Source organism: Chamaea fasciata, unplaced genomic scaffold, assembly GCF_029207755.1.
Source record: "Chamaea fasciata isolate MVZ Bird 193981 ecotype frontalis unplaced genomic scaffold, bChaFas1.0.hap1 SCAF_11, whole genome shotgun sequence".
Lineage (NCBI taxonomy): Eukaryota > Metazoa > Chordata > Aves > Passeriformes > Sylviidae > Chamaea > Chamaea fasciata.
The window spans coordinates 2,507,205-2,533,421 of NW_027094096.1; the positions used below are offsets into that span (position 1 = coordinate 2,507,205).

The window sequence follows — 26,217 nt, forward strand, 5'->3', positions numbered from 1 at the left end:
ACTCAAGCACCGTGAACCAAAACCTTCGGCTTGTGTGTGTATTCGGTTGCCTCACGATTGAGCTGAGGGACGCTTTGGAAGTGTACCCAGCTGAACTGCCCAAAGTCAGTGTGAGTTCTAAAAACCATCTCACACAGCCCTGGCCTGGAACCTGCGCAAGTCCTTGGTGGATCAGGGCCTGGCTAGCGAGAACGGAGTTAGCTGTTGGAAGAAAAACAATCGTGTGTTACGTGTTGCCTTCACTGTGCACAGGCAATACTTGGGGGTCCCTTTAATCCCATTACTGCTGAAAGCTGTGTTACCTGTTATGGCATTCATATTGCGGATTTCATGTAACTGTTGATGTTCCTGTTCAGGACAGCGTGAGTCCTGTGACTGAGATTTCAGGTGCCTGCCATTAACCTTCAGTTCTTTCTCTCCCCTGCCCCCTTTTTTAGAGGCCTTTGAGTCTTTGCTTCGCTTTGCTGAGAACCGCACAAGTTCCCTGTTTGAGACAGCTTACAGACCTATGGCAAAAGAAGCAGCAGAGCCTGTTAAGGAGCTTTTTACAGACATCTCTCTCTACATTCTGGGCGCAGAGACCACAGTGGAAAGCGCAGTACTGCGGTTCTTTGACAGTCTCTTTCCTCTGGTGTACAGCCGGCTAATAAACCCAGGAATTACAGATCTGTCAGAGGACTACACAGAGTGTCTGCGGCTTACAAGGCAAGACATAAATCCTTTTGGACACTATTCTAAAAACCTGGTTACAGAGCTGTCAAAATCTCTTTGGGCCAGCAGGATGCTGAGCCAGGCCCTGAGCCTGGGCATTGAAGTGATAAATACCACCGAGCACGCCGCTCTGAGCAAGGAGTGCAGCAGGGCGCTGGTGAAGATGCAGTACTGCCCGCACTGCCAGGGCCTGACGCTCATCAGGCCCTGCGTGGGCTATTGTCTCAATGTCATGAGGGGCTGCCTGGCCAGCGTGTCAGAGCTGGACGCGCAGTGGAGGGAGTTCATCTCCACGCTGGAGTATCTGACGAACGAAATGGCTGCCTCACACGAGCTGGAAGTGGCGCTCTCGGGGATCTGGAGCTCCATCAACGAGGCCATCCTGCACGCACAGCTCAATGGACCGCAGCTCTCCGCCACGGTAAGGGCTCCCTGATTATTTGCTACTCCTGTTCATCAGTTTCCTCGTCTGGTGGATAAACATTTAAACAAGTTGGTGTTGTCTTTGCAGCGCTTTCTAGTCTCTAACTAGATCTGTATTTAATAATCCGTGCAGAATTTACAGACAGTTACGGTGGGGTTGGGTAGAGTCTGCCTTGACATGAAAGGGTTGGGGGGATTTGTTTCTTTAGGAGGAACCTGGTAAAGCAGAGAGCCCTGCCTTGTTTGCACAGTTTTCTAAACAAAAATTTGGGGTCTGTGATACTGAATATCAATCGAGCGTTGTCCTGGCATGCAATTGTAGCATGTGGGGACGTCCAGCAGGATTTGGTATAAGGGGCTAGAAAAGTGAGCTTTTAAATAAAGGCAAAAAACCTGACTTTAACAGTTTTACAGTGCCTTTACTTTTGCATTGGCTGAGACATCAGGAACATAGTACAGGTCTGTAGTAAGTACACCTATGATACAGAAGGTGGGAAAAGAGCGTGAAAAAATTCAAACTTACTTGGCAGCATTTACATAAGTAAAGGATAAAAATACACTTGAAGTGGAAACAGCTTTGTGAGTGGTGTAGATTAAGGGAAAAGAACTGGGATGGTAGAACTGTCACATAAATAATAGCAGCATATGACTGGCAGGTGTTCTCTCAAAGTGTTGAAGATTAGGCTAGAAATTACTGAAATGACTAGTGATGCAGCTGAATGCATCTGTATGAAGTTAACAGCTGTCAGTGGGAAAAAAAAATGTAGCAATGTGGTCTTAAGTAGGGCATAAAGACAAATCTAAAAAATGCATATAGATCTGCCTGTCTTGAAAGTAAAGGAATTTGTGGAGAGAACAGAAATGGAAATGCACGAATTTAAATATTTAATTTCTTTGTAGAACTTTGGTCACCACATTGTGTTTAGAGGGTCCACAGAAAGCAGCTGTGGCGGAATCTATTCCAAACAAAGGGTTTTTTTGTAGGAGAAGAGTGCTTCTATGTTTGCAACCCTCCAAAACCCCTAATATTGCAGCTCCCTTCACTGTAGAACACCTGACAGAGCCATACTTAGAGTCAGTATAATACGTAAATTACAAAAAAAACCCCAACCACTTGTAATCTGATAGAATTTCACTTGGTATTTTAGTTAAAGCTCAGTTCATATTGCCACATATTGCCAGGAAGGTTCTCCTTTTCATGGGTGGCAAACTTGCTAATTTATCTGACATCCAAAGATAAACATGGAGAACCTCTAAGAAATTTGTCCAGGTTCTTGAGTAGTGGATAGTGGGCACTGGAGGCTGCATGTGCTGCAGGTCTGCATTGTGCTGAAGTCTAGTTAGTGTCACAGTGTACCCCGTGGAGGAGTGTTAAACGTAGAACATGTCACAAAAAATGTTCTGCATCTCCCCTATTTTCACTCAGAAGTTGTTTTTATACGAGTCTAGAAGGGAATCAGAAGTCAAAGTACACTCTTACTGTATATTGGTTTTATTTGACTGTAGATGGATGCCTCTAAAATCATTGTAGAGCTTCATTGCTGATTACGTGGACAGAATGTTGAAACAGAACTCTGCATTGCCTTCATCAGCCTCATAATTTAACATGGACTTCCTTAGCTTACTGAGGGGTAACATTCATGATCCAGGTGAATAGTGGGTAATTACAGATGAACTCAATGAGTGTATTGCCTTTAGGTGATTTGGAAGCAGAATTCTCTCCAAAGTGTCTTTCAGGCTCAGGATTCTCTTTAAGGATTATTCCAATAATTTTATTTGGGGCCTTCTTAGTTTCCCAGCAATACCTTTAAACATTTGCCTGCTTCCATGTGGGATAAGTTCAGAAAATGCTGTTGCGTTTGAAATTCCATTAATTCTTTTTTCCCCGAAGTTACCTTTGCTTTCTGTCACTGGCAGGATCTTCCTCTGTGCAGAAGAAGGTTGTGTGTCATTCTGGGGGCTGCTCACTAGGATGGCAAAGGATGTTTGAAAATAAAACCTGTGCCTCAGTGTGTGTTACCCTCGATCCTTTCAGTTGTCTGCGGGGTAAGATGATGCTTGGAAGACACAGCATGTTTCACTATTTGAACAAGCATTCATCTGATACTGGTTTAAAATTTTCCTGATTGGTTACAGAGGATAACCATTATTTAGAAGATTGAGCCTAATTAAGCTGTATTTTCCTCTCTGAAGGAGCGGAAAGGAGTTCAGTGCTCAGGTTCAGGATTTCCTGCTGGAGATGGCTTCTGGGAACGCCGGCTGTGATTCTCCGTTACACTGGGACCATTTGATTTGTTGCATTTACTCTCGGTTTTACTTACAGGATTCTTTCTTTTCCCCCGAAAAGATACCTTCTCTTTTTCCTTTCCCAAGTGTTTGGAGACCTTTTTGTGCGCGTGCAGTGTACTCTCCAGCTTCTGCAAAAGTGGAAATGTTCAGCTTAGGTACAGTTTCCATTACAAATGCAGTAATTGGTTTCATTTGATTATAATGGAAAACTCATCCAGGAAGGCAGAGCACTCCTAGTAATCTTCATTTATTCCGAGGCAGCCTTAATTAATGCGCCTGCCCTTTTAGGAAACATTTTACATTTTTAATAGACAATATGGCTAAAAATTAGGGTTCTTTTTTTCTCTTGTTGCCTGCCTGGATGATAATGAATAATGGAAAGTTAGATTATGTTTTCTTTAAAATGGAGAAGGGGTGAAATAAACCAATAAAGCACTTAGTATACTTTGCTCAAATGAGGTGCAGTCAATTGATATTAAATCTAAAACTAAAAATCCTTTTTGTTTGAGGCGTGCATAACTTCAGGAGAGTGGCCTCTGCTGATCTCGTCCATTACAGCCAAGAGAATTGCCTGATTTGCTGGGATAGCAAGTGTGAGAGGTCACCTTTAAGATATTGGTAATCTCTCCTCAGATTCCTGGGGAATGTGCCGTGCCATTTGTTCAATGATGCTGGCTTGCATCCAGCTTACTTAACCTAATGCAGGCCAGCCCCGGTCTGCAGCACCAGCAATCATCATCATTGCTTTCATCTGCTCAATCTAATTGTCCTTCCTCCTGCTAGGAGCCCTGACTGCCTCGTGGTGCCAGCTACACGCACCACCTTGGGTCACCCTTCCTTGTCATTGTCCTCTTTGTTTATTTCTTTTTCTGTCTTTGTGTTTTAAAGCTGCTCTCCTTTTCATGTGTTCAGTTACTGTATTGCTGCACGCACAAATCATTGCTGCTGTTAATTTTTTTTTTTTTCAAAGTGAAAGTGAACTACTCTCAACTGAAATCCAAAGAGGAGCAGGAGGAGAGGCAGTTCTGGAATGCTTGTGGCTGCTGGCACGTGAGGCAGGTGTATCAGCAGGTGGGGTAGCAAACACTGCCCACACTCCTGGAGCCAAATCCCAGAAAAGTGTTGCCATTGCTCCTGTAGGGCCAGCAGGGACTTGCAGCCCTACTCCAGAAGCTTGGGGATGGGGCCTGGAAACAGAATAAGAGGTGAAGAAGATTTCTGTTGGATCAGAAATGGCTGGAATCTCACCAGTCCCACCAACTCCAGGTATGAGTGCTTCACTTTGGACTTCGGTGAGGCTTGGTCCTCCTGCCCCCACGGCGGCACTGCTGCTTCTGCCCGGCACCCATCATCTGTGGCATGGGTTTTCTGCTGGACCAGGGGGCACTCAGGAGTTGCTGCCCTGCTCAAGCACAGATTTCCTTCAGCTTTGCCAGTTCGTGGTCTCAGAGATTCCCCACTACTGTCTCTGGAGCAGAATCCCTTTGCCTGCCTGCCCACATGGTGGGAAATGCAAAGGGATGTGTGTTAGCAGAATATTTGGGATGTGGGCAGGCACGTGTTTCTCTCTGTTCTTGCTGCAAGGAGTTCAGAAGCATAAAGTGTTTATCTCGTTGCTAATATTATAGTGGCTGAAAAAAACATTAAATGAAAAGAATGTAAAAAGCCACAGAGCTGATACTTTTACAATGGATAACTGTTAGGCAAGAGCAAAATCCAGCATACTGTGTTTTGTGATTTTAGGAGTAATAAAAGCAAAAGTTAATAAAAGGCTTGATAGGGATTATAAAACCGAGATATGATCAGAGATTAAGCATGAGGAGGAAGAAGAAAGATGTGCCTCAAGGCAGTTAATTTCTTGGAGACAAGCTCACCAATTAATGTGATAACAGTGATATAAAAAAGTGATAGAAGAATAAACTTTGGGAAGAGGAGCAGATACAGGCCTGAGAAGTACAGAAGGGGAGGGATGTTTAAGATGCAAGATGGATGGAATTGCAGGAGTGTCAGGAAGCACAGAATAGTGACTGTGATCGAAACTGGATCAGAATCAATGACAACTTTTCTACCAGTTGTGATGACATCGAGGAGAAAGATGGATAATATTGAGGAAAGGTCCACTAAATGCCATTTGCATTTTAAAGGGTCTGGTTTCGGGTTGTAATGAAAGAGGCTCTCTGGTGCCTGTTTTTGGCAGATCATTTAATTGTTGTTTCTTAAAAGTTCATGTGGCTGAGAAGAAATGCAGGAAAGGCATGGTGAAGGTGAAAGCTTCTAGCAAGGACTGTTGTCTTTGCTGACAAAGAAAATACCGACAAAGAAGTTGGTCTTTTTGTGCCTGTCCAGCCACTTCTGCTGTGGCCTTTTGCAGTTTGGGATGTCTCTGGGACCTGGGAGGCACATTACACAGAATTAACAACAAATTAGACTTTAGGGGAGTTAAAAAAATGGCCTTACAGAAAATACGTCTAGCTGGATGGTTGTTCTAGGTGGCTGGTTGATCAATCTCCTCCCATCAGTGGGTTTAAATGTTGCATTTAACCAAAACAGATGATCCTGGCTGAGAAGCAGCATGTAGGACCTTTGCACTGAGCAGGCAAACTGTATAGATGTTTTCTAGATTCAGTTTAGGGATACCAGGGGGTATCTGCCTGTGAAGAACGTAACTTGGGGTATCCTGGAATGCCTGTGTTACTGCAGTGGCCTGGAGCCAGAACGTACAGGGGAAGGGCCTTCGGGGAAAACAAATATAAAATCTTAGTGTAAATTTTCTGGTAAAAATTCAACAGTGTCTGGAAGGCTTGCAGAGAATAACTTAGGTGTCTTAAATTATGAGGAATGCAGAAAAAAACCCAATAAAAGACCCGAGATCTGTTAAATGGTCACCTTTAGGGAAAGAAAAGCTTAGAGAAAAGAGTGCCAAATTTGCAGCAGCAGGAGGTTGATGCGCAGTAACCTTACAAATTTGGAAAGGAAGTGGCAGTACTATGAGCAAAATAACTTTGTGCTGAGTGAGTTCACAGCAACAAAGAGTTTCTGCCAGCCAGTAATGAACTACTTGATTAATGACATTGAATGGTATCATAAAACACTCCTGGAGACTTTGGAGAACACTCGGAGCTGAACTCAGGTGCTTCCTTCCTGTGAGTTTTCCAATTCAGATGATCAACACCAGCTGTCAATAAGTATAGAAACTGTACTTAGCAGAGGTTAGAGCAGTATATTCAATTCCTTGTGGTTAGACTGCAGAAAACAACCGTTAAAAAGGACAGGGAAAGTGTTGTTATTGTAAATGACATTTTGCTTTTCCTAAGCACTTAGCAGGAAACCTCCTCTGAAAACAGAAACTGGAGGAGCCCTCAGCTGTGAGAAGGTTTCTGTTAAAGATCTCCAAGCAGCCCTGTCTGATTTAGCAGCACTTCTTGCAGCCTTGCAGATTTGGTTCTCATGAACCCAGGTTATGTGAGAGTACCTCGGGTTCAAATCCTTTGTGAATCCCGGGGCAGGAGCAGACCTTTTAAAAATCAGGGGAATTGCCCCAAGGGCACGCCTTGTAATGATCTGTTTCTGTGGGAAAGGGAGGAGGATGGCTTTCACCGTGGTGTAAAACATGCAAAAATAAGTCTCCATTAAATTTTTGGTTTGTTTCTCTTGGGCTTTAAACTCATTAAGGTACTGCTCTCATCTTATGGTCAGTCATGGGTGAATTTTTAGAAAGTGGCAGTGGAGCTATATCTCTGGAATCAACTGAATTTCATGGAGTGTAAGCATCTAATTCTTGTAGTCAGCTTTGTAAGTCTTGCCGCGTGCAATTTGCTTGATTTAAAAGCATTTTGACACTTGAGTACTGTAGAAGTATTTCTGGAAATAATAATGGAAATTGTTTAGTGCATTTGCCTTATTTCCATCTGCTCCAGAAGTGCTCTGGAGAATTAGTGTGCGTGTAGCCTTGAACAGCTCCCTGAGGGGATGCAAGGAGCTTTCTGGCCCCTGTTGGTTAATGACAGTTCCTCTTCCAGGCAGGTGTTTGATACCACAGAGTAGCCTGATTTCCTGGTGAGAAGCATCATCTCGTCTGCGGTGATGGAACTGCTTGAAATGAAGTATTTGTGTCAAAATGGAGTAGGTTAAATCAAAATACACGTTTCCAAAAATCTATTACCAAGTGGAGCGGGAATAAAGAAGCCCCACGTAACTGCAGTTGTGTTAGTTCTGAGAATATTTGCTGGGTATTATCCAGCTGTCACGTTGTTTGACTAAACATGTAGCTAACAATTTGATTTGACATTAATTGTGCAGCCTTGAGTTGCTTTTGCAGAAGTGACGATACATTTGCATGGATGTGTCTCTTCATCCCCAAAGGCTTCCTTCTTCACAAGGCCCATCTTGCCTCCCAACTGGCTGCTGACTTGCTGATGGTGCTTAACCACACTATTAATGAGTCATTAGTCTGTAGCAAGATAGAAAGCTCTTTTCTGCCTGGTGGAGCAGTATTCAAGTTCTACTTTTCTTTCCCTAAATCTTAGATTTTGTGTAAATATGCAACATAAAAGACTTCTGTTAAACACTGATATCAGTGGAATTGATGGATGTAGCTTTTTACCTGCTTTTGGTCTGAGACCAGCTTTATCTGTGATTAGCCATTTGTGGTTAATTACTGTGATTAAGCTTTTGGGAATGACAGTGGCTATTTTTCCTGTTTACAGTCAAGATACACTTGTGTGACCTAATCTTATTGCCAAAGCGTTTGTGGAAAATGCGTCAGGTATTTGTGTGTGTTTGTGGGGTCCCAGAAATGCTGTTAGGTGAGTGTTTTCTGGAGGTGTGCATGCATGCTGCTTCAAACCAGATGAAATTGTGCATAATTTGGGTGTTTCTTCTGCATTGCACGTGCTAATGAATGCTGTAGGGCCAGATGTAGAGGGTAAGGACAGCAGGTTAATGATAAGGCCAAGAAATAGTAGCCTGCTTTCAGAGACAGCAAGAGGCCTAAACAGTGCTGTAAAAAATGAATTTAAAAAAAAAAAGAATTCACTTTGTATTGTGGATACTACCTGTATTTAGGTAAAATAATTCAGTGGTGATAAATCCCTTGACCTGTACATTTTATTGCTTCATTGTTGTTTTCTTTAGGCTTAAAAACAGCGACACCTCATTGATGTTACTTCTAAAGACATCGTTCCAGGTGCATGGTTGTTGGAGCAAGTGTCCCTGACCATTGCAGGGCTGCTCAGTCCCTCTGGGATGTTCAGTGCTGCCAAGACCAACACAAGCATCCACAAGCACTTGTGCACGCCCTGACACTCACAGCCCACTGCTCTCCCTCACGCCTTCAGAGCTGTGTCTTTTCTAGTGTGGGCAATCCACTCAGCTCTGAAAGTGCACCAGCTTATTTTTATTTAGTAAGAATGAGCTCGTGAGTCCTACCACGGACTTGAGTTTAGTTTTTCTCAGGGCTGTGTATCAGTGTCATAGGGCCACTTTTTCTTAAAAGCAGCTGCTTTGCTTCACTTTGTTTTACAAACCGAGGCTCTGGAATTTTTCAGCACCACCTTATGGTTCCTAGAGAGTTAGATCCTGGGAACTCTAGCGGCAAGTATAATTAAAAGTAAACCCCAGAGTCATAAGCTGTGTTACATACGGTGAGAATGAGGCTTGTTTCTCCCCCAGAGTTGAAAACGCTAAAGGGATACCTTCATGGTGATGTGTGTGTCCTGTTTGACTTTAGCTCGGTGCTGTAGGAGGGGAGGATGTGCCCAAGGCAGGATATGAGCTCCAGAACACAGGGCCTGTCAGAGCCATAATCATAAACCTGCCAAGAGAGCGCAGTTGTAATTTCACAGAGCCAGCGCTGTCACTGAGCACTCTCTATCTTCCCTGGAATATGAGGCTGGTGTCAGCGCTTCACCATTATTAGAGCTGAAAGATGAAGGACGTAAATATGGTAAGAGTCCAGGATTTTGCTTGAAGCACAGCACTGAGCAAGGCAATCAATGGTTGGGATAATATTTATGGAAATGATGATACTCGGGATGACAGATGATGTGCTTAGTATTTCAACAAGAGTTGTGCATACTTTATTCATTGTTTCTACTTCTTCTTTTTTGTTCTATGCACTTACTGTAAGCCTCCCCAGATTGTGGAAGTCATCTGCTGAAGTTGAGTGGTATTTTCTATTATGAAATCAATTTAAACTACAAAAGAGAAATTAGATGTGCAGGTTCTTCTTACGAACCTGACTTTCTGCATTGTTTGATATGATGGATTTTGTAGCCGCATTGCTTTAGAATTTTGGCACTTCTGTTCGTTGTGGTTAATTTTTGGTCTTATAAATTAACAAGGCGTTGAACAATGAAGTTGGAGTTGTTGCTGGGTTGGGGTCCAGTCCCTGGTAAAAAATGCAGCTCGAGCATATTGGCAGCGAGGCTGCTTGTTATTCATTGTGAGGCGTCTGGCTATGGGAGTGTTAGATGTTTGACAGCATTGAATGGATTCCAGTCAGCCATACAAACTACCTCCACTGAAGTGGAAAGGACCATAAAATTGTTTTAGCAACAGCTAATTCTCCTGAGTCTTTTAAGGCTTTTTTTTCCCCCCCCCCTTATTTTTTTCTTTAACCATTTGGTTGCCAGTGGAGCATTTGCCAATTTAAACAATAAATGTTCCCAGATTCATATAATTTTTAAGATATTTAGGAAAGCTTTCCATTGGTTTTGTATTTAGCATAGTTTAGATTTTGGGGGGAAGACTACCAAAAACCCCAAACAAACACCAACCGTCTAAAGTGTACCTTGAACAGTGTTACATTTTGTTGAATATAAAAATTGAACTAAAAAGTAACTTTCAGCACTGTTTTTTCTGTCAGTAACTTGCAGTCCTGTTTTCATCAGCAGGGCCTTTGGGGGCTAATCTGTTAACTTGTAGGTCTTTTGTTTCATGTCCCTGCTCACCTTTTAGGCACTGCACTGCCAAACGATCTTGGTGCTGCAGGTTCATTTACAAACAGCTTGGGGCATTGTCTTCTCAACCTCCAGATGAAGATGTGTGTTAATTCCTCTGTCTTTACTTTGAATTCCTTTGATTTCTATTTTTTTTTGTTTCTTTTGCTGCTAAGTAGCTTAGTCTGTGGATTCAGTGTGTGGAAGAACATGAAAATGTGCTCTTACCTGTCAGACATTTCATATTTCAAGTGCTGGCTGCCTCACAACGTGCCATTGCAGATCATGGTCTGTGGTCATGTCTGGCGGACACGGTGACAGCAGCTTTGGCTTGTACCAAGGGAAGATGGGGAGTGAGGAGGCCCTCAGCCTTTACAGCCTCACTGAAGGGACTTGCAGGAACCTGGGGATAATGTTCAGTTTTGCCGTTTGTCTTGAGTTCAAGGCTTCAACCTGCTGACAATAGGAGATCAGAGTGAAAAGCCAGTTGGCTCTCTTGTCACCTTCTGCCCCAAAAGCAGCTGCCTCTTGTGGAGGTCTCTGTCTTGTACTCTGGGAAAAATATCATGGTTCATCCAGCTGAGCATAAGCTTTCCTTTTCCTCTCCTGTTTCCCAGTAATTATTCAGTTAGGTTAACATTAATTGGAAAAATTGAGAAAAAACAAAAATCACCGTGACCAGCATTCGTTGTTACAGAGGAAATGCTGTGATGCTTTCAGCTAGGAAGGCACTGGGCAGCAGCACCAGCACGTGGTGCTGCACTGGGTCAGATTGTGAGTAAACCTGGGGCACAGCTTGGGACCAGGAGCCTGGTGGCTCATGGGGTGTGTGCCCTTCTGTGGCAGATGAGGGGAAAGGCCCTGGTGATTTTACTGTGCTTCTCTAGGTTTTTATTAATTGTAGTGAAGCTTTATTTATTTTTTTATTCTTCTAGTCCATCCATACAAAACCTTCCCTGAGTTTTCCTCTAGTCCACCTGTGACTTCAGAAAGCAGAGAAGTTGGCACAGTTTATCTAAGGGAAAATGGAACTGTAAGCGGTAGTTACTGAACTTCTTGTACCTGCCTTTAGAGAGGACCTGCACTTCCTTTTCAACATTTGAAGCCTCGAGAGAGATGTGGCCTTCCTAAGGCTGTACCAGATGCTTTCTGCAGCAGCCAAATACCTTCTGCAGCCAGAGGACCAGGCAAAGCAAGTGTCTGCCCTGACCAGCTTAAGGGGACTCTGCTCAGAACAAAATTTGCCATTTATCTAGAAAGATACACAGATTTTGTTGTCTGTGGCATCAGGCGTGTGTTGGTTTATATGTCGCTAACTGGAGATACTATAAAATACCTGGTTTTTCAAGCCAGGACAGGGCCTGAGCATTCTGACATCTGTGTTACATCTGAATTACTGGCAGTCACCCACACAACTTCCAAAGCTCATTTTTTACAATAGTAAGAGCCTCTGTCTCCTTACCTGAAGTGTACACTGGTGCCTCTAATCTGTGTTTCTTTGCAAACCTGCTCTGCTCTGCACTATCCCCTGTAGTTGTTTTCTGGGAGATGGAACAGTTTTAATCCTCTCTAATGAAATTGTGTTGCTTTTATTGCAGACCCATAGCTCGTGAGCTTGTGAGCCATGGCAACACGTGAATCCTCATTTTCCCAGAGGTGGGCCTTGTTGTTGCAGAGCTCCCTAGAAGGCATTTACTACTGGAAATATTAATAAGGAGTGGAGGATAGGGGAAAGAGAAAAAAAACCCCAGTAATTTCTGGACTGTTTCAAGCATTCAAGTCTGTGCTTTGTTCTCTGTAGTTGGGGTGGGATCAGGGGTGCCGTGTGAAGAATTTACAGTTTGAAGGATGAGCACTGGCCCTGGTGTGCTGGACTGGCAGGAGGCAGCAGGAAATTGGATGTACAGGAAGAAGATTGAGGGGCTGACTGAAGAGGAGATTGGGGCATTTTTGCCCGTGGCTGTGCCCTTACAGAAGGATCCTTGTTTGCTCACATGGGATCACAGTGGAGGTGCTCAAAGATGTGCACAGATTTGCTTCAAAGGTCTGTTGGCTCTTTTCAGGGAGATGTCCATGCTTTATCCCCTGTTTTCTTTCTTTGTCAACACTTCTAACAAAAAACTTCACTTAGTAAGACAGTTTAACTCACATCTAATTGATGTATGGTTCTCAATCCAAATATGCTCTCTACATTATAATTACATGCTTTCCCCCCTTTTTTCCTAATGAGTGAGTGTGACAAGATGGGAATTTGGGGAGAAAGAGCTCAGACTAGAGGAGCACATCTATTAGGGAACAGAAGATTGCAGGAAGAAGTTAAACAAGGCAAATCCTCAGAAGTTCTGCATCGTGACTGGGAAAGCCTCTTTTTGTGACAGGAATTTGTCATTTATGTTTTGAACTGCTGGACATTGGCAGAAGGGGAGAAAGGCACATGCGAAGAACTGAAAGAGTGATTTGAGGTAACAGAGACAAATTACACTTTTCTAGTTAGAATGAGACAGGCAGTGGTTTTGAGAGAGTCTTGTTTATGTGGAAAGAACAAAGAAAAAAGGGCTAACCCAGGAGAAACAGATGTAGAAGAGTATGGAGGCAAAGCAGTGGGAAAGGAATGTAAGAAATTGAGGCGGAAGACATGGAAAAGAGCTAAAAACCAATTATGGACACCCCCCGTATTTGAAGAGTCTGGAGTGCTGGTGAGGACTTACCAGCATCACTATTGTCTGTCTCCAATTTCTCTTGCTCCTCTCCCTGTAATTGGTTCTGTGGGTTTTACAAAAAAGGCACTTTGTGTTTTGTTGGTTTTTTTGTGAGGTATGTGATGCGTTACTCTGCAAGCTTTAATCATTAAGTAAATGTAATCTGTACTTCTCCTTGTCTAAGGTTGCCCAGGATATGCCCTCAGTTGTGGGGCTTCATCCTTGATGAAACGACGAAGTCAGCTTCTTGCAGGATTTGAGCTGCTCCATTTCTAGACTCTGAATTTTGATAGGAGCTTAATTCTTCATGATGATTACTTGAACTGGCATTTATCATGATGTGACAGTAAAAGAGAATGGCTTGTTCATTATGGTTAACTATGAAAATATGTAATCAGTCCAGGGTTCTATTTTGAGACTACATGTAGCAACCCAGGATTTCCAATTCATAAGATGTGATACACTTAAAAAATTCTTTTCATGCTCCTCCCCAGTGCATGTGAGCCCATGAAAAGGTTTCATCACTTTTTTACAGTATTCTGTAGTATAAATACCATTTTTTGACATCGGACTCCACAGAAATTGTGTTTGTCCCATCATTGCTTTGAGCACTAATGGGTGAGTGAGGTTGGAAGTATTAGGTTATCATTGCGAGGTCTGAGTGGTTCCAGTTTTCCTTGTGTCCACTGTCTGTTGGTAAAATGCTTTATGTAAGGGGCAGAACGAGAAAGTCTGTGCCAAAGATCTCATGACCACTTTTGTATTGGAGCATCTAAATTTTCTTGAGGCCAGCCGTAAGACAGTAAATTCTATTCCGTTTTTGCTCTTTTTTCCCCACATTTCTTAAATTTCTGAGGAGATTTTCTCCAAGGAAGTACACTTGCTCAAACAGCAGAAGGGAAACAAAGATTTCAAAATTTGCTAGGATTTCAGAGCCTTCAAAGCTGTGTGGCCTTGCAGGGTTTGTGTCCTGTTCTGTTCCCCACCTGACCCTCTTCAGCCTCGTCCCACCCAGCCTTTGCTGCCACCTGGGGAAGGTGTCACAGAGATGAATTTCCCACAAAGTTCCTGAACCCAAACTATCTCTTGCTTTGTTTTTTGGAGCTGATTCTCTCTGGGTATAAAATTTTAGGGTTATTTTAGGGTCATTTTTCACCAACACATTGGTCATGATTAGGAAAATAATCTCTCTTTTTGAGTGATTTGAGTGGTTTTGCTCGAGTGTTCGCTTCTGAAGTCTTTTTCCAAGTACTCCCTTGTTTCCCTTTGTCTTTCATCTTAGAGTTTTAGATTTTTAAAATATACAGAGAAAAATTATGTACTGAAAGCATAAACGATCCAATGCTGTGTTACTTGGACTTGGCATTATTTAATTTACTTTTTCATCCGCGTACTGTCTGTTCTTTAACTGATTGAATGGGAGAGCCCTTCTTTCCCTTCTCCCTGTGCTGCTTTGCTTGTCCCTTGCAGAGTTAGGGACTAATAAATTGAGCATACTTCATATAGCTGCCTTTTCAGTAGATAATGCCTTCAACATACATGGCAATCAGGCCACTGTAGTTGAGGTCAACCCCCAGCCCCCTCCGAGCTCAATCCTGAAAAATAAACAAAACTCTGCGAAAAGAGGGTTACTTGGCAGAAGGACTGAGCTAACATTATGGATATAAAAACACAGGGCTCAGTTCTGCAAGAAACTGAGCATCCTGGCCTCAGTCCCATAAAGCACTTAAGCACGGGCTTGGTTTTCGAGTGAGCAGGGGATTGAGTGGCAGCTGGAAAGGCTGAACTCCCAGTCCCTGACCCTGCGTGAGCAGCAGGACTCCGGTCACTGGCTCAGCTGTGCCCCAGCCAGGGCTGCTGCTCCATTCCTGGGTGGGATGGCAGCTCCCAGGTGGGATGAAGCTTCTCAGGTGGGATGCAGCTCCCAGGTGTGGGATGGCAGCTCCCAGGTGTGGGATGGCAGCTCCCAGGTGAGGATGGTAGCTCCCAGGTGGGATGGCAGCTCCAGGTGGGATGGAGGCTCTCAGGTGGGATACAGCTCCCAGGTGAGGATGGCAGCTCCCAGGTGGGATGGCAGCTCCCAGGTGAGGATGGCAGCTCCCAGGTGGGATGGAGCCTCCCAGGTGGGATACAGCTCCCAGGTGGGATGGCAGCTCCTGGTGGGATGGAGCCTCCCAGGTGGGATACAGCTCCCAGGTGGGATGGCAGCTCCCAGGTGACAGCCCTGGAGTTTCTGGGAGCGGGCCCCTGGGCAGTTTCAGTTTGTGCTGCCGGAGCCTGCTGCTGGCATGGGGTGGGCAGACCTGCGGAGCTCACTGACCTCCCTTGAGGGGAGAGGAAGGAGAACGTGTGGAAAGGCTCCCTTACGCCCAGCAAGAAGTTCCCACCATCCAGCGAATTCCCAGCTGGGCTGTGAGGGCTTTTGTGCTCGGGCTGTCCCTTTTCCCCAGCTGAGCTGTTACCTCAGCCCCTGTGCCCGGGGCTTGTGCTGCCCAGGAGGAGCAGACACGCCGAATCAATGGGGCTGCTCTGCGAGGGCACAGGGAGCGGGCAGGGGCCGGTCTGTCACTCAGCTGTCAGGCATGCTGGCATTTTCATGATGAATTAGCCTCTGTAGATGCTTTGTGGCTTGGCCAACAAAGAGGATTTTTTTTCTTTACCACATTCCCCAGTGCTACCCCTACAGTATGTGTGTGATTTTGCCAAGATGATTTTTTAAATGTAATAACCAGCACTGAATGAAAAGAGAAACCGTAAACACTTATCATTTTATCATGTGCTTCTTCTTTGGTTTGAGATTGTGATAAAGCTGCACTCTTGATACACCCACAGTGTCTGCTTAATAAGGTTCTCTAATTTCATATGCTTTCTGTTTTTGTGTGCTTTTCCTTCAGAGACCGTGGGCTGGTTTTTTGCATTGCAGGGTACTTGTGTGTGTGTTTTATGGTTTTTACGCATTTATGATGTTTAGTGAACAAGCACTAGTATTTTTTGTGTTTTGTGGTGTAAGTTACAGGTACTTACTCCTGAAGAATATTGCTTTTCTGTAAAGTGAAGTGGGTACTGTAGTCATCAATCTTTCTTTGCTCTCCTTAGTGTGTTTACATCTATCACTAGTGCTGATTGTTATTACGGTCTTTCTTCCTTCTGAAACTGATTTGCTGTCTGAATCTTGCTATTCTGATGGCATTGATAACTAATGGAAATCAGTCTTTTGGTCTTTAATTTTTAGAGTCTGGTATAAGTTGGTGTTACAGTATGTGGTGACATTCCCTTTATTTTTGCCTTGACGAGCAGTCACAGAGCGGAGGTGACAAAGTTAAGGCCCCACATTCCTGTGTTCTGCACAAAGTCCTGACTGGCTTTCCACGAAACCATCAAACTTCCTTATTTTGAACCAACTTGAAAGCGAATTACCTAAAAGGCACCAAGGCTTCAAAAGTACATCTTTTTTTTTCTTTTTTGAGATGGCTACTGAAGGCAGAAAGTTGCAGAGAAAATAAGTGGAACAAAAGGTTAGTCCTGATTCGATAGACATGGCTGGCATTGCAAGCAGCCCTACCTCCCACACGGCATAGCAATGAGCAGGGAGCTTGGTGAGAAAGTTCAAACTGCAGAAGATTATCCTTTCACAAATAAATTCTTTTAACAGGCCCCTGTTGAAAAGAGTAAGATTATACCTCTGAGGAGAAGTACCTCTCTCAAGAAGTGCTTATGCCTCTTACAGCTTTTGGAAACCCTTAAATCTTTTTGAGTAGAAGTAACAAACTTTTCTTCCTTTAATAAGATACACATTTTCTGTCAAGAACAGGCCTATTAATTGTGACTTACTTAGGGACCTAATACTCTTTGGAGGAAAGAAAACACTGAGATTTGCATAGCAAAATATTCCCTTTTTATTGCTATGCGTTTTCAGCGCCTGAAAGTTTCTTCAGCTTCCAAGCCACAGCATATTTTTATATTTCAGCTCATTTGCTTGTTATGAGTGTGCACTTTGCGTTCTTTTGACACAGGGCATTGAGTTACAGTGCCATCCACATTGACAATTATGGACTGGGAATATCCAGATACAGGTTGTCCCAGTAACTTGTTCACTATTCCAGTGTAAATACAGAAGCTTTCTAAATACACTGAACATAAACAAGATCGTGTTCATAGAGTTTACTAAAAGTGGAGTTGTAAAAAATTTGGTTCAACGAAAGTATTTTGATCTGTTTCGTTTGGTCGAATGAAAGTGTTTTGATCTGTTTCACATTATCTGAAGGAAGCCCTAAGGCTTAAGTGTGACAGTGATTATGATACGCCCACAGTGTATGTACTGACTTTAAGGACAAATACGGAAATTGATGTGATGTTATTTACCACTGTTAAACTTAAGTTAGATCCCAGTTCTGCTCCAGCTAAGCAATCAAGGGTGAAGTATGGTGAACCCCAGTGGTAGGAGCCACGGGAATGTGTTTTCTGGGATATTTTGGTGATGTAACATCAAACATGCATATTTTTATGTGTGACTGATCAGTTTGATGGTTGTGACTTTTCTAAATTCGCTTGTGCAAAATGGATGTTATTATGTCCATTTACTTGAGGTGATTGAACTTTTTTGAACTTGAAAACATTTTAAGAGAAAATAAGCCCCTCTTATATTTAAAAATCAGAGTTAATAATTTTAGTTTTCTGCAATTTCTTTTTTTTTTTTTTTGTCAGACAAACGTAAAATGTTTCCAGTAAAACATGATGATTTGGTTGGTGTTGTCCTCTTGCACATTATTTTTTTACTGGAAATTGCCTTGCTCGCTGCTTTAATAAAATTTGCAATCTTTTGATTCCGAGGTCAGTTTCTTGGCAACCTTGACATTATTTAGGTTTTATAAGGTAAATGGATTCTGATACTGACATGTGAGTACAAAGTTCATAATGAACTATAGGAAAACATGGGAAAATGACAAAGGCAGTCGGGTTTTCTGTGAAATGTGACATTTCACCGGAGCTGTAGGATCTCCGTGTGTTTGTGGGGTTGGAGGACGAGCTGGCGTCTGTGCGATGTTGCTGCCGTCATTGGGGCTGAGCTCCGGTGCTTTGCTGTGTGAAGATTCTGCTGGACGTGTTGGAAGCAGAGCTGTCCTGCCCTTCTGAGAATCTGCATCTTCTTGTGAGTCGCAGGGAGGGAATATTTTGACCACCGTATAAAAGCCTGGGTGCTGCTAAATATTGCTTAGCAAGCCCCTGTTCCTTCTGGAAACATCCCTCCAGCCTTCCAGTTCCCAATTTTTTGTGTTTCATTTTGGAAGGACAGTGAAGCAGGAACACAGGATGTAGTGGTTTGAGGTTTGATTAGAGGGATGGAGCACCTTTGCTGTGAGGAAGGGCTGGGAGAATTGGGATTGTTCAGCCTGGAGAGGAGAAGGCATCAGGTTGGGCTCATTGTGGCCTTCCAGTGCCTGAAGGGAGGCCACTGGAAAGGTGGAAGGGGGCTTTTTACAAGAGCCTGGAGGGACAGGACAAGGGGAAATGGCTTCAAATTTACAGGGATTAAGTTTAGATTAGGTATTAGGAAAGCTTCTTCCCTGCAGGGGTGGTGAGGCCTTGGAACAGATTGCCGGGGGAAGCTGTGGATGTCCCATCCCTGGCAGTGTCCCAGGCCAGGCTTGGATGGGACTTGGAGCAGCCTGGAACAGTGGAAGGTGTCCCGCCCATGGCTGGGGGCTGGAACAAGATGGTCTTTAAGGTCTCTTCCAAGCCAGAGCATTGATGACTGTGGGACAATTGCAGAGCTGGGCCTTGTGGCAGTCAGGGGCCGGTGGGTCGTTCAACAAGCCAGGGTGCCGGAGGGAAGGTGAGGGGTGACACTCGTGCTTAATGGGCTGGAAAAGAGCAGTCTGAAATCCCGGACTTGTGTCAGTCCCAGCTCCTGTAGCCAAATCAGGTGAAGACACCCGGGATTGTGAGGAGGTGGGCAGCTGTCGGAGCTGCAGGATTCACTCCTGAGGATTATGAGCAAATAAAGCTCCGTTGATTCTCTTGTCCTCCGTGTGCCGTGGCTGTCATGGGCAGCTTTATGCGTGACTTGGTGAAACGAAACCCTTGAGAATTATTCCTGCAAAGAGCAGTGAAAGCTTAGCTTTGTGCTGGGAGGCGTTTTCAGGAGTGTACCATGTGGACTGTACTGGGGTTTGGGTTGGATTTTTTTCCCCAGAATGCATGGAAATCTTTTCCCACTGTCTCCATTTGATGGCATTTCAGATTTATGGGTATATTCTAAAAATGACCTTCTGGTGTTTGGGTAGAGTTAATTTTGCCTTATTTTGCCAATGGTTGTGGGCCTTCAGATTTTAGGCTAAACAAAATATCTGGCTTTTCCCTCTAAAGTGTTTTCTGGGGCATGCACATGCTACAAGAAGATTAAAACAAAGTGAGCAAGGTTTTTATAGGAATGGCTTTTTTAGGATGTGGGTTATTTTTTAAAGTATCCAGGTTTTAAAGGTTAATGACTATGGGACAGAAAACTGCTTTTTGACTAGTGTGAAATCAATTTTTCAAATTTTTGCTGTCGTCCTACTTAGTCCAAAGGGAACAATGCATACTCATGGTTTACAGTTCTGGCAAGTCTGAAAGTTATTCAGTTCACAGTGCTGCAGAATGCTTTGTGTTTTGTGTCTCTCTTGGATTTCCGTGGAATCTTGTAGATTTGGAAACAGGGGGGTCAGATTTCCAAATAAATGGTATTTCAAAGTTTATTTGATTAGGGCATTTCCACTGTGACATGGATATCGTTTGTTTGGTAATTCAGTCACAAGTGGAAGTGAATTCTATACATCTTGTTAATTTTGCCCTCTGGCTTTCTGTGCTGGAATAAGTCTTTTTCATATGTTTAATAACAGAAGTAATTTCTTCTCCTGTGTCTCTTTCTCCTGTATTTTCCCCCCATTTCTCAAGCAGAAAAACCAAAAAAATTTAATGGCACAAATCTTTTTCATACAGGAAAACTCCACTTAGGAATCCATCTTGTTTTCTTCTTCCAATTAACTCCTAGGAAAATTAATTAGTTGTGTTTTTTCTATATAATTATTTTACTTTGAGCCTTGCCATCAGAGCAGTAGGGGGAACTTTGTGAACCTTAACAACGCTTGTATTTCTCTAAGGTCCTGTTGCATACAGAATTGCAGCTACCAGAGTGAATAAATTTATTTGGTGGTGTAATCCTTCACCAGTGGAAACAGCAGTGATTCTGAGTCGTCAGACAAACATCTATAAAATTAGATTGGCTTAACTGAATGCAAGCAGTAGCTACTGTACTCTGCTTCACGCTGGAGTTGAACATACAGAACGCCAGTGAAGTTTTAAAATCTAAAAGAAAATAGCCAAAAGCAGCACATGATCAGATGAGGAATTTGGTCACGCATGTTTTCCAGCAGCTGTTTTTATTTTAGGTTTAATTTAAATACATTCAGTTTAATTCCACATTGAGAATCATCAAAGCCTACCGAAAATCCTCAGATTTTGTTTCGCAGAGATCATTATCAAGTTCTGAGCAATTGTATGTTTATTACTTTCATATTTTGCATTTCTGGGGTTTCGTATACTACCCAAGGGCATGGTCTAACTCGAAGAATAACAGGAATCAGCATGCTTTTCATTTACCCTTTTTCATTATTACAGGCATTCTATATTAAGAGCTGTTTTAGTAACAAGCCAGTTTTACTTTTTAACCTCCCATGTGTTTTATTAGGTTGCTGAGATTTGAATTTTTTTATTTTTTAATGGTTATGAAAAGAAGGGGAAGTTCGATCTTGATTCCCATTCATGCTGTTGCAGGCAGGCAACTTTATATAAAGGCGGCGAAAAATGTCTGCTACAAGCACTGCCCTCCCATCCCCGATTACATTTTTTATATTAAGTAATCTCCACCCAAGACATCTGAGATTTGGGCTCCAGGAGACACTGAAACATCTGGAATTTAGGAGAGAGTTTTCTCTCCCTCGTTGTTCAGTTCTCTTTCTCTTTCTCGTCATGGTGACAAGTTTTGTCATGTCTGGTCTCACCAATCAGAAAAAAGTGAGACTAACCATTTTTTAAAGTTTTTGCTTTGGGATACAACTCTCAGCCTGCTGTTTGCTGGTGTTTGATAAACTGTGGCTGAAGGGTTTGAGTCAGCTGCTGGCTGTGGTCTAGTTGTTACTCCATTTATCCTGGATGCTCGTTGAGTAGTGAAAGCGGTCATGTTTACAGGACCCTTACGGTGCTTTCAGCAGATTTTAAAAACCAGTTCCAAGTAGCACAAAACCAGGCCAAACTGGGCCCCAGGTGTACAAGATTTTCCAAATGAGCTTCTTGCCTGTATCTAATCACATTGCCTTGAAAAAGTCTAAAATTAAAAGTGAAATTGTAGCTATGGTAGATTATGTGGCAATTAATTGACCCCATGTATGTATATATTCCCCAGCTTAGTTTTTTTTCTGCAACCAGATGTTGACTTTCATTCTCCCTGGTCTACCATGCTCTTGCTTCAAGAACTTGCTCCTGAATGAGACCTTCAGTTCTATCCTGGTAGATGCTGAAAATACAACGTTTGGCTGAGTTTTTGGCTACGTTTGGGAGAATGTACCCCAGGATCTGAAAGATCCGAACCTTGCTGGATACTTTCAAGTGATTTTTACAGTCATTCTACTTAAATGAGGAGGTCAGAGGATGAAAGCTGTGTGAGCTGTGGGCACCAGGCCGTGAGGATGGGGTGACTGCTCTGCTGGTTGCAGTAATCAGCCACAAATGGCCATTTAGTTGGAGACCCCACTGAGGGTGCCAGCAAGAAGGCAAGGTTGGGCTCCCAAAACTGTCAGGTCACAGGGAAGTTACTTCAGAAGTTGGAGTTACTGTCAGAGCAGTGTGGTGTGTGTGGGTGCAGCAGTGGCAGCAGTGTGCTGTGCCTGTCTCAGGGCAGGGCTGCGTGTCCCTGCAGCCCTGGCCGTGTCCCTGCAGCCCTGGCCGTGTCCCTGCAGCCCTGGCCGTGTCCCTGCAGCCCTGGCCGTGTCCCTGCAGCCCTGGCCGTGTCCCTGCAGCCCTGCCTCTGTCCCTGCTGCCCCCCGATCCCGAGTGCATCATCCAGAGACGGCCTTCAAACGAAGCCACCTAAACACTAAATCACCTTTTCCTCCTCTTTGGTTTTGCATTGTTCTGGGCCAGCTTTTTGAGGGCAGTGATTCTTGGCACATGTATTGGGAGGACCCGTGGCTTAATTTAGCTTCAGTTTGAGCCAGTAGTGCTCAGGAGGCTGGAGAAGAAGGGAAATTAAATTCTTTTCTGCTGCACTGAAGGAAGCAAAAAAATGGAGGTTATTAATGAAAAATCCAGTGCATGTTTTGAAAAGCAGATGAGCACAGACCACATAGCTGAAATCAGCCGCTTCCAGTTCCTGTTTGGAGCAAGTGAAACAGTGAATGAAACAAGTTTGCATATTCAGGGCAGTTTAATTACAGCATTAAACAATGAGTTGGGTTGCAGTGGTGACTGCCAACTGCTGTTGCTATGCTGGGCTGCTGGGTGGTCTTGGACATGAGCTGGAAGCATCATGCCTGGACTGTCTGCACATTCAGGTCTGCGGGGCAGCCTTGGACCCAGCTGGATGTTTGTGAGACCGGGCTCTCGGAATTTGTGGCCCAAATCCACAAGTTAAGAGACAGGCAAGTATCTAAACATGCAGGCAGTTTGCCAAAGCTGTGGAGCTCAGAATGTGATTTAATTGTCAGAGAAGTAAATTGGTTGTGGGGAGTTGGTCAGTTCCAAGCCTGCCTGTGGGGTTTTTTTCTCAGATTTGTTAATCTCGCTGCCTTTGCATCCTTGTCTGAGAAATGGGGATAAAAACACAAAGTTCACACCTGCCTCAAGGTGAGGGCTGTGAGATGAGAGGGGTGCAGTGTTGATAAATGCCCCTAAAGACTGGAAGTGAACAGAGTACTTCCCAGGAGTGTAGTGGTCTCATGGAGCATGTAACTGTCCTGGGAATGCTGCACTATGGTGTTTGCTAGGCAGACAAGTTTTGGCAGGGAACTTCCACTGTGCTTTTAGATAGTGTTTTGTTTAATTTTTTTTTATTTTATTGTTGTTCATGAGCTGTCTGAATTTAACCAAGTTATTTTCCCTTCTGCAATTCAGATTTCTTTTTCTTCTTGCGGGAAGTGCTTGGGATGGGTGTTGAACAACAGCAATTTGACTACACCGAATTCCCATTGGTCTTGGGAGTTCTCTTGCCTCCAGTTTTTATCTGGTATTTCATCATGATGCAGTGGCTCAAGCACTCAGTGTGCTGTAGGGAGGGAAGCCCTGTGTGCCTTCCAGGGGTGGGAAACGAAAGCACTGAACCGTAATCTTCCATTGTTGACTTCAGCAGGGGTGAGATGAATCTTTAGTAAATTACTTCAACATGGAGGAGATGTAGAGGTTTTTAGATCCTTATGTACCTTTTGTTGTCTTCTGCTTTGGGTGCTTGCTTGGTCTGAGTCCCTTCCTGAGATTTCCTGTGCTGCAGTTAAGGATCCACATGTCCAGCAGGAACACCCGGATTTTAAATTCCCTGCTCTTAAATGTGTTTTGGAATGTCATCTTGTCCAAGCCCTGTGCTCAAACAGGGTCATGCAGTGCTCAGAGTTGGGCACAGTGGTCTGGGGTGGCCCTGCCAGTGCTGAATAGGAGGGAGGATATCACTTGTAAAATACTCTGGGCTGCCATCAGCCTTCACCTGCAGGGCTGACTCACTTAAAGTTTTCTGATCCGCAATCCAATGCCCTTCTGGGACATCTTTTCTATGCCAAGTCAGATTCTGTGCTGAGAGTCCAGATTTTCTGTCAGGTTTCTGCGTGCACTCAGTGGGCTGTGAAGTTCTACACATGTTCACCGTGCAGCTTTTGATGTGATCTGATGCCTAATGTGCTGCTTTACTGCATGGTTGATAAGGCAGGATTGATTCTTGACAACGTTGCTGGCATTAATTCTGCCTGTAGTCAGAGCTGGTAACTCCTTTCCAGTCAGTTACTGGCAAAAGGTTTTTATCAAAGGAATGCAGTTACAGTTGCTGGAGTGACTGTAACTCACTGTTCACTCCGTGTCCCTTCTTGAATTTGTCTCTCGTTAAGAAAGACATAACATTGTAAAAGGAGATTTATTTTGGATTATGATGTGTTTTTAAAAGTAAAAGTGTGCAGTTTTCTCTGCCCTCCAGCTCAGTAACATCCTGTCTGATTTCCTTCATGATCTTTGAGATTGCATAGGAAGTCTGGGGAATCTCAAGTTGAAAGAAAGGCTATTTTTTGTTTGCTCTTGTTGCAGAACTTCACCAGAAATGGGTCAGACAAGTACATGAATGCATCTCACAAATTTCAGTGTGACATCAACAGGGAAATCATTCCTAGACTTGTGAATAATGGCAAAACTCCTTGGCTATATATAAAAAATATATGAAATAGTTTAAAGTAAATCCTTCTGTTGATTTTGTTTTAAGAAAGCGTGGATCACAAATAAAGTCCAGAATTAAAAAGGTCTGACAACCATAAACGAGGAGTCGTGGTTTTGGATGCTGTTCTAAGCATCTTTATTCCTTGTTTTCAGGCTGCTCCTGTGCTCTAGCACAGATCTAGCGTGGTGGGAACGTTCCTGCACCTGAGCACAGCCAGGATGAATTCTGCAGAGCAGACAGTCTCAGAGTTTTCTTGGGGCTCTGTTTCCTTTCTTTAACAAGCGGCTTTTAAGTTCAAAAACATGATGCTCTTACTGCTAAAGAAATTTTTATCTTGCTAGAAAGATCTCTGTTCTGACATTGAAAGGTCTGATCTGAGCTTTGGATTTAAACTTGCAGATTTGGTATCTTCCCAGGCTTCAGCTGCAGAAATGCTCAGCCACTGAAACGACTGCTTTGATAGTCCCAAAAGATGCAGATTTTAATGAATCACAGTAGTGAATGCTCCAAGCGTCCATCCTTTCCCCACGTGTCCAAGGGGAGTCTGCCTGCCTCACATGTTCACAGATCAAAAGGCTGGTGATGCAGGTGAGGCCCCGATGTGACAGTTCCCAGGGGGGGCTGCAGGTGTTCCCCTGTGCAGGGTCCCAGTTCTCTGTGCTGCTGAGCCTACCTGAGCTCCTGAGGCAAAGGAGCACAGAAGTGGCTGGTTTGGTACCCACTATTAGCAAAATATCTCTGCTGCACTGGGAGAGATTTCCTTGGGAGACAGGAGGGGAGTCTGGGCATTTGCTGGAAAATGTGATGTACTTGTCTCATTGGGAAAAATGTCTTCTAAGTATTTTTAAAGGGTGGCTGCTGCTGCCCTGATAAATTTACTGCCTACTATTTCTGCAGGTCTTGGATAGTTACCCAAGTCCTCAGAGTCATCTAAAGTCACTTACTTGTGTTCAGGAAAAAAGGCACGAGAGAATGTGTTTATTTTGACAGCAACTGTCAGCAAATCATAATTGAAATCATGTATCTCATGAAAAAAGAATTGAATTTATCAGTCTTTTCTAATTATTATATTCGTTAAATGCAAAATGGAAGGTTATTCTGACCTTCTCTGCTGGCGTTGACATTATTATTGACAAGTTTAGTTTATGATTGCATAAACTTACAGCATTATTTCGTCTAATAGGACAATGTGAAAGTATATAATGACCTTCTGATTTCCTGCATATTTTTGTTAGGTAATTTTCATGAGGTTGTTTGGAGAAAGCTCGGGCATTTTGCCTATCCAATGAAACACTTACAGTGATGATGAACAGAAAAAAACCAATCATAGCAGGATTTAAAATTTCTGCTGGAAATGGATGTTTTTTCTGCTCTTGATTGCTCTTTTGGCAAATGTTTTCAGTGTTGATTTATAAGTGCTTTTGTAAATGCATAGGAGAGGCGTGATTTCATGTACCTCAAAATCTGGTTTACATTTGCACCATCAGCCATCCCTAAGAGGAATGCTTTCATCCCTTTTTCATGCACACATGTATATGGAATAACAAATACTTTTTGTATGTATAACATGTTTAATTATCTCCTGAGAATACTCAGATGTCAGTTTAAGGTAACAGAAGCTGTTTATCTGAAGAGATTTAGAGTAAACTCTTTCACTTAGGGAATGTTTCCCCCATTTATTTTCCTGAAACTTGGTTCTTAGGACATCTCTACC

General features: G+C 43.4%; 1 protein-coding gene across 4 annotated transcripts in view; it reads left to right on the forward strand.

Annotated features, from left to right (window-relative positions):
- The window catches only part of LOC136295446 (glypican-5-like), a 331,561-nt gene that overhangs the window by 79,645 nt on the left and 225,699 nt on the right, over positions 1–26,217 (forward strand). For all 4 annotated transcript variants that reach the window (XM_066193972.1, XM_066193970.1, XM_066193971.1 and 1 more), the window contains exon 3: positions 438–1,132. In XM_066193972.1, the coding sequence (XP_066050069.1) occupies positions 438–1,132 (695 nt within the window). The remainder of the gene's footprint in view (positions 1–437; positions 1,133–26,217) is intronic.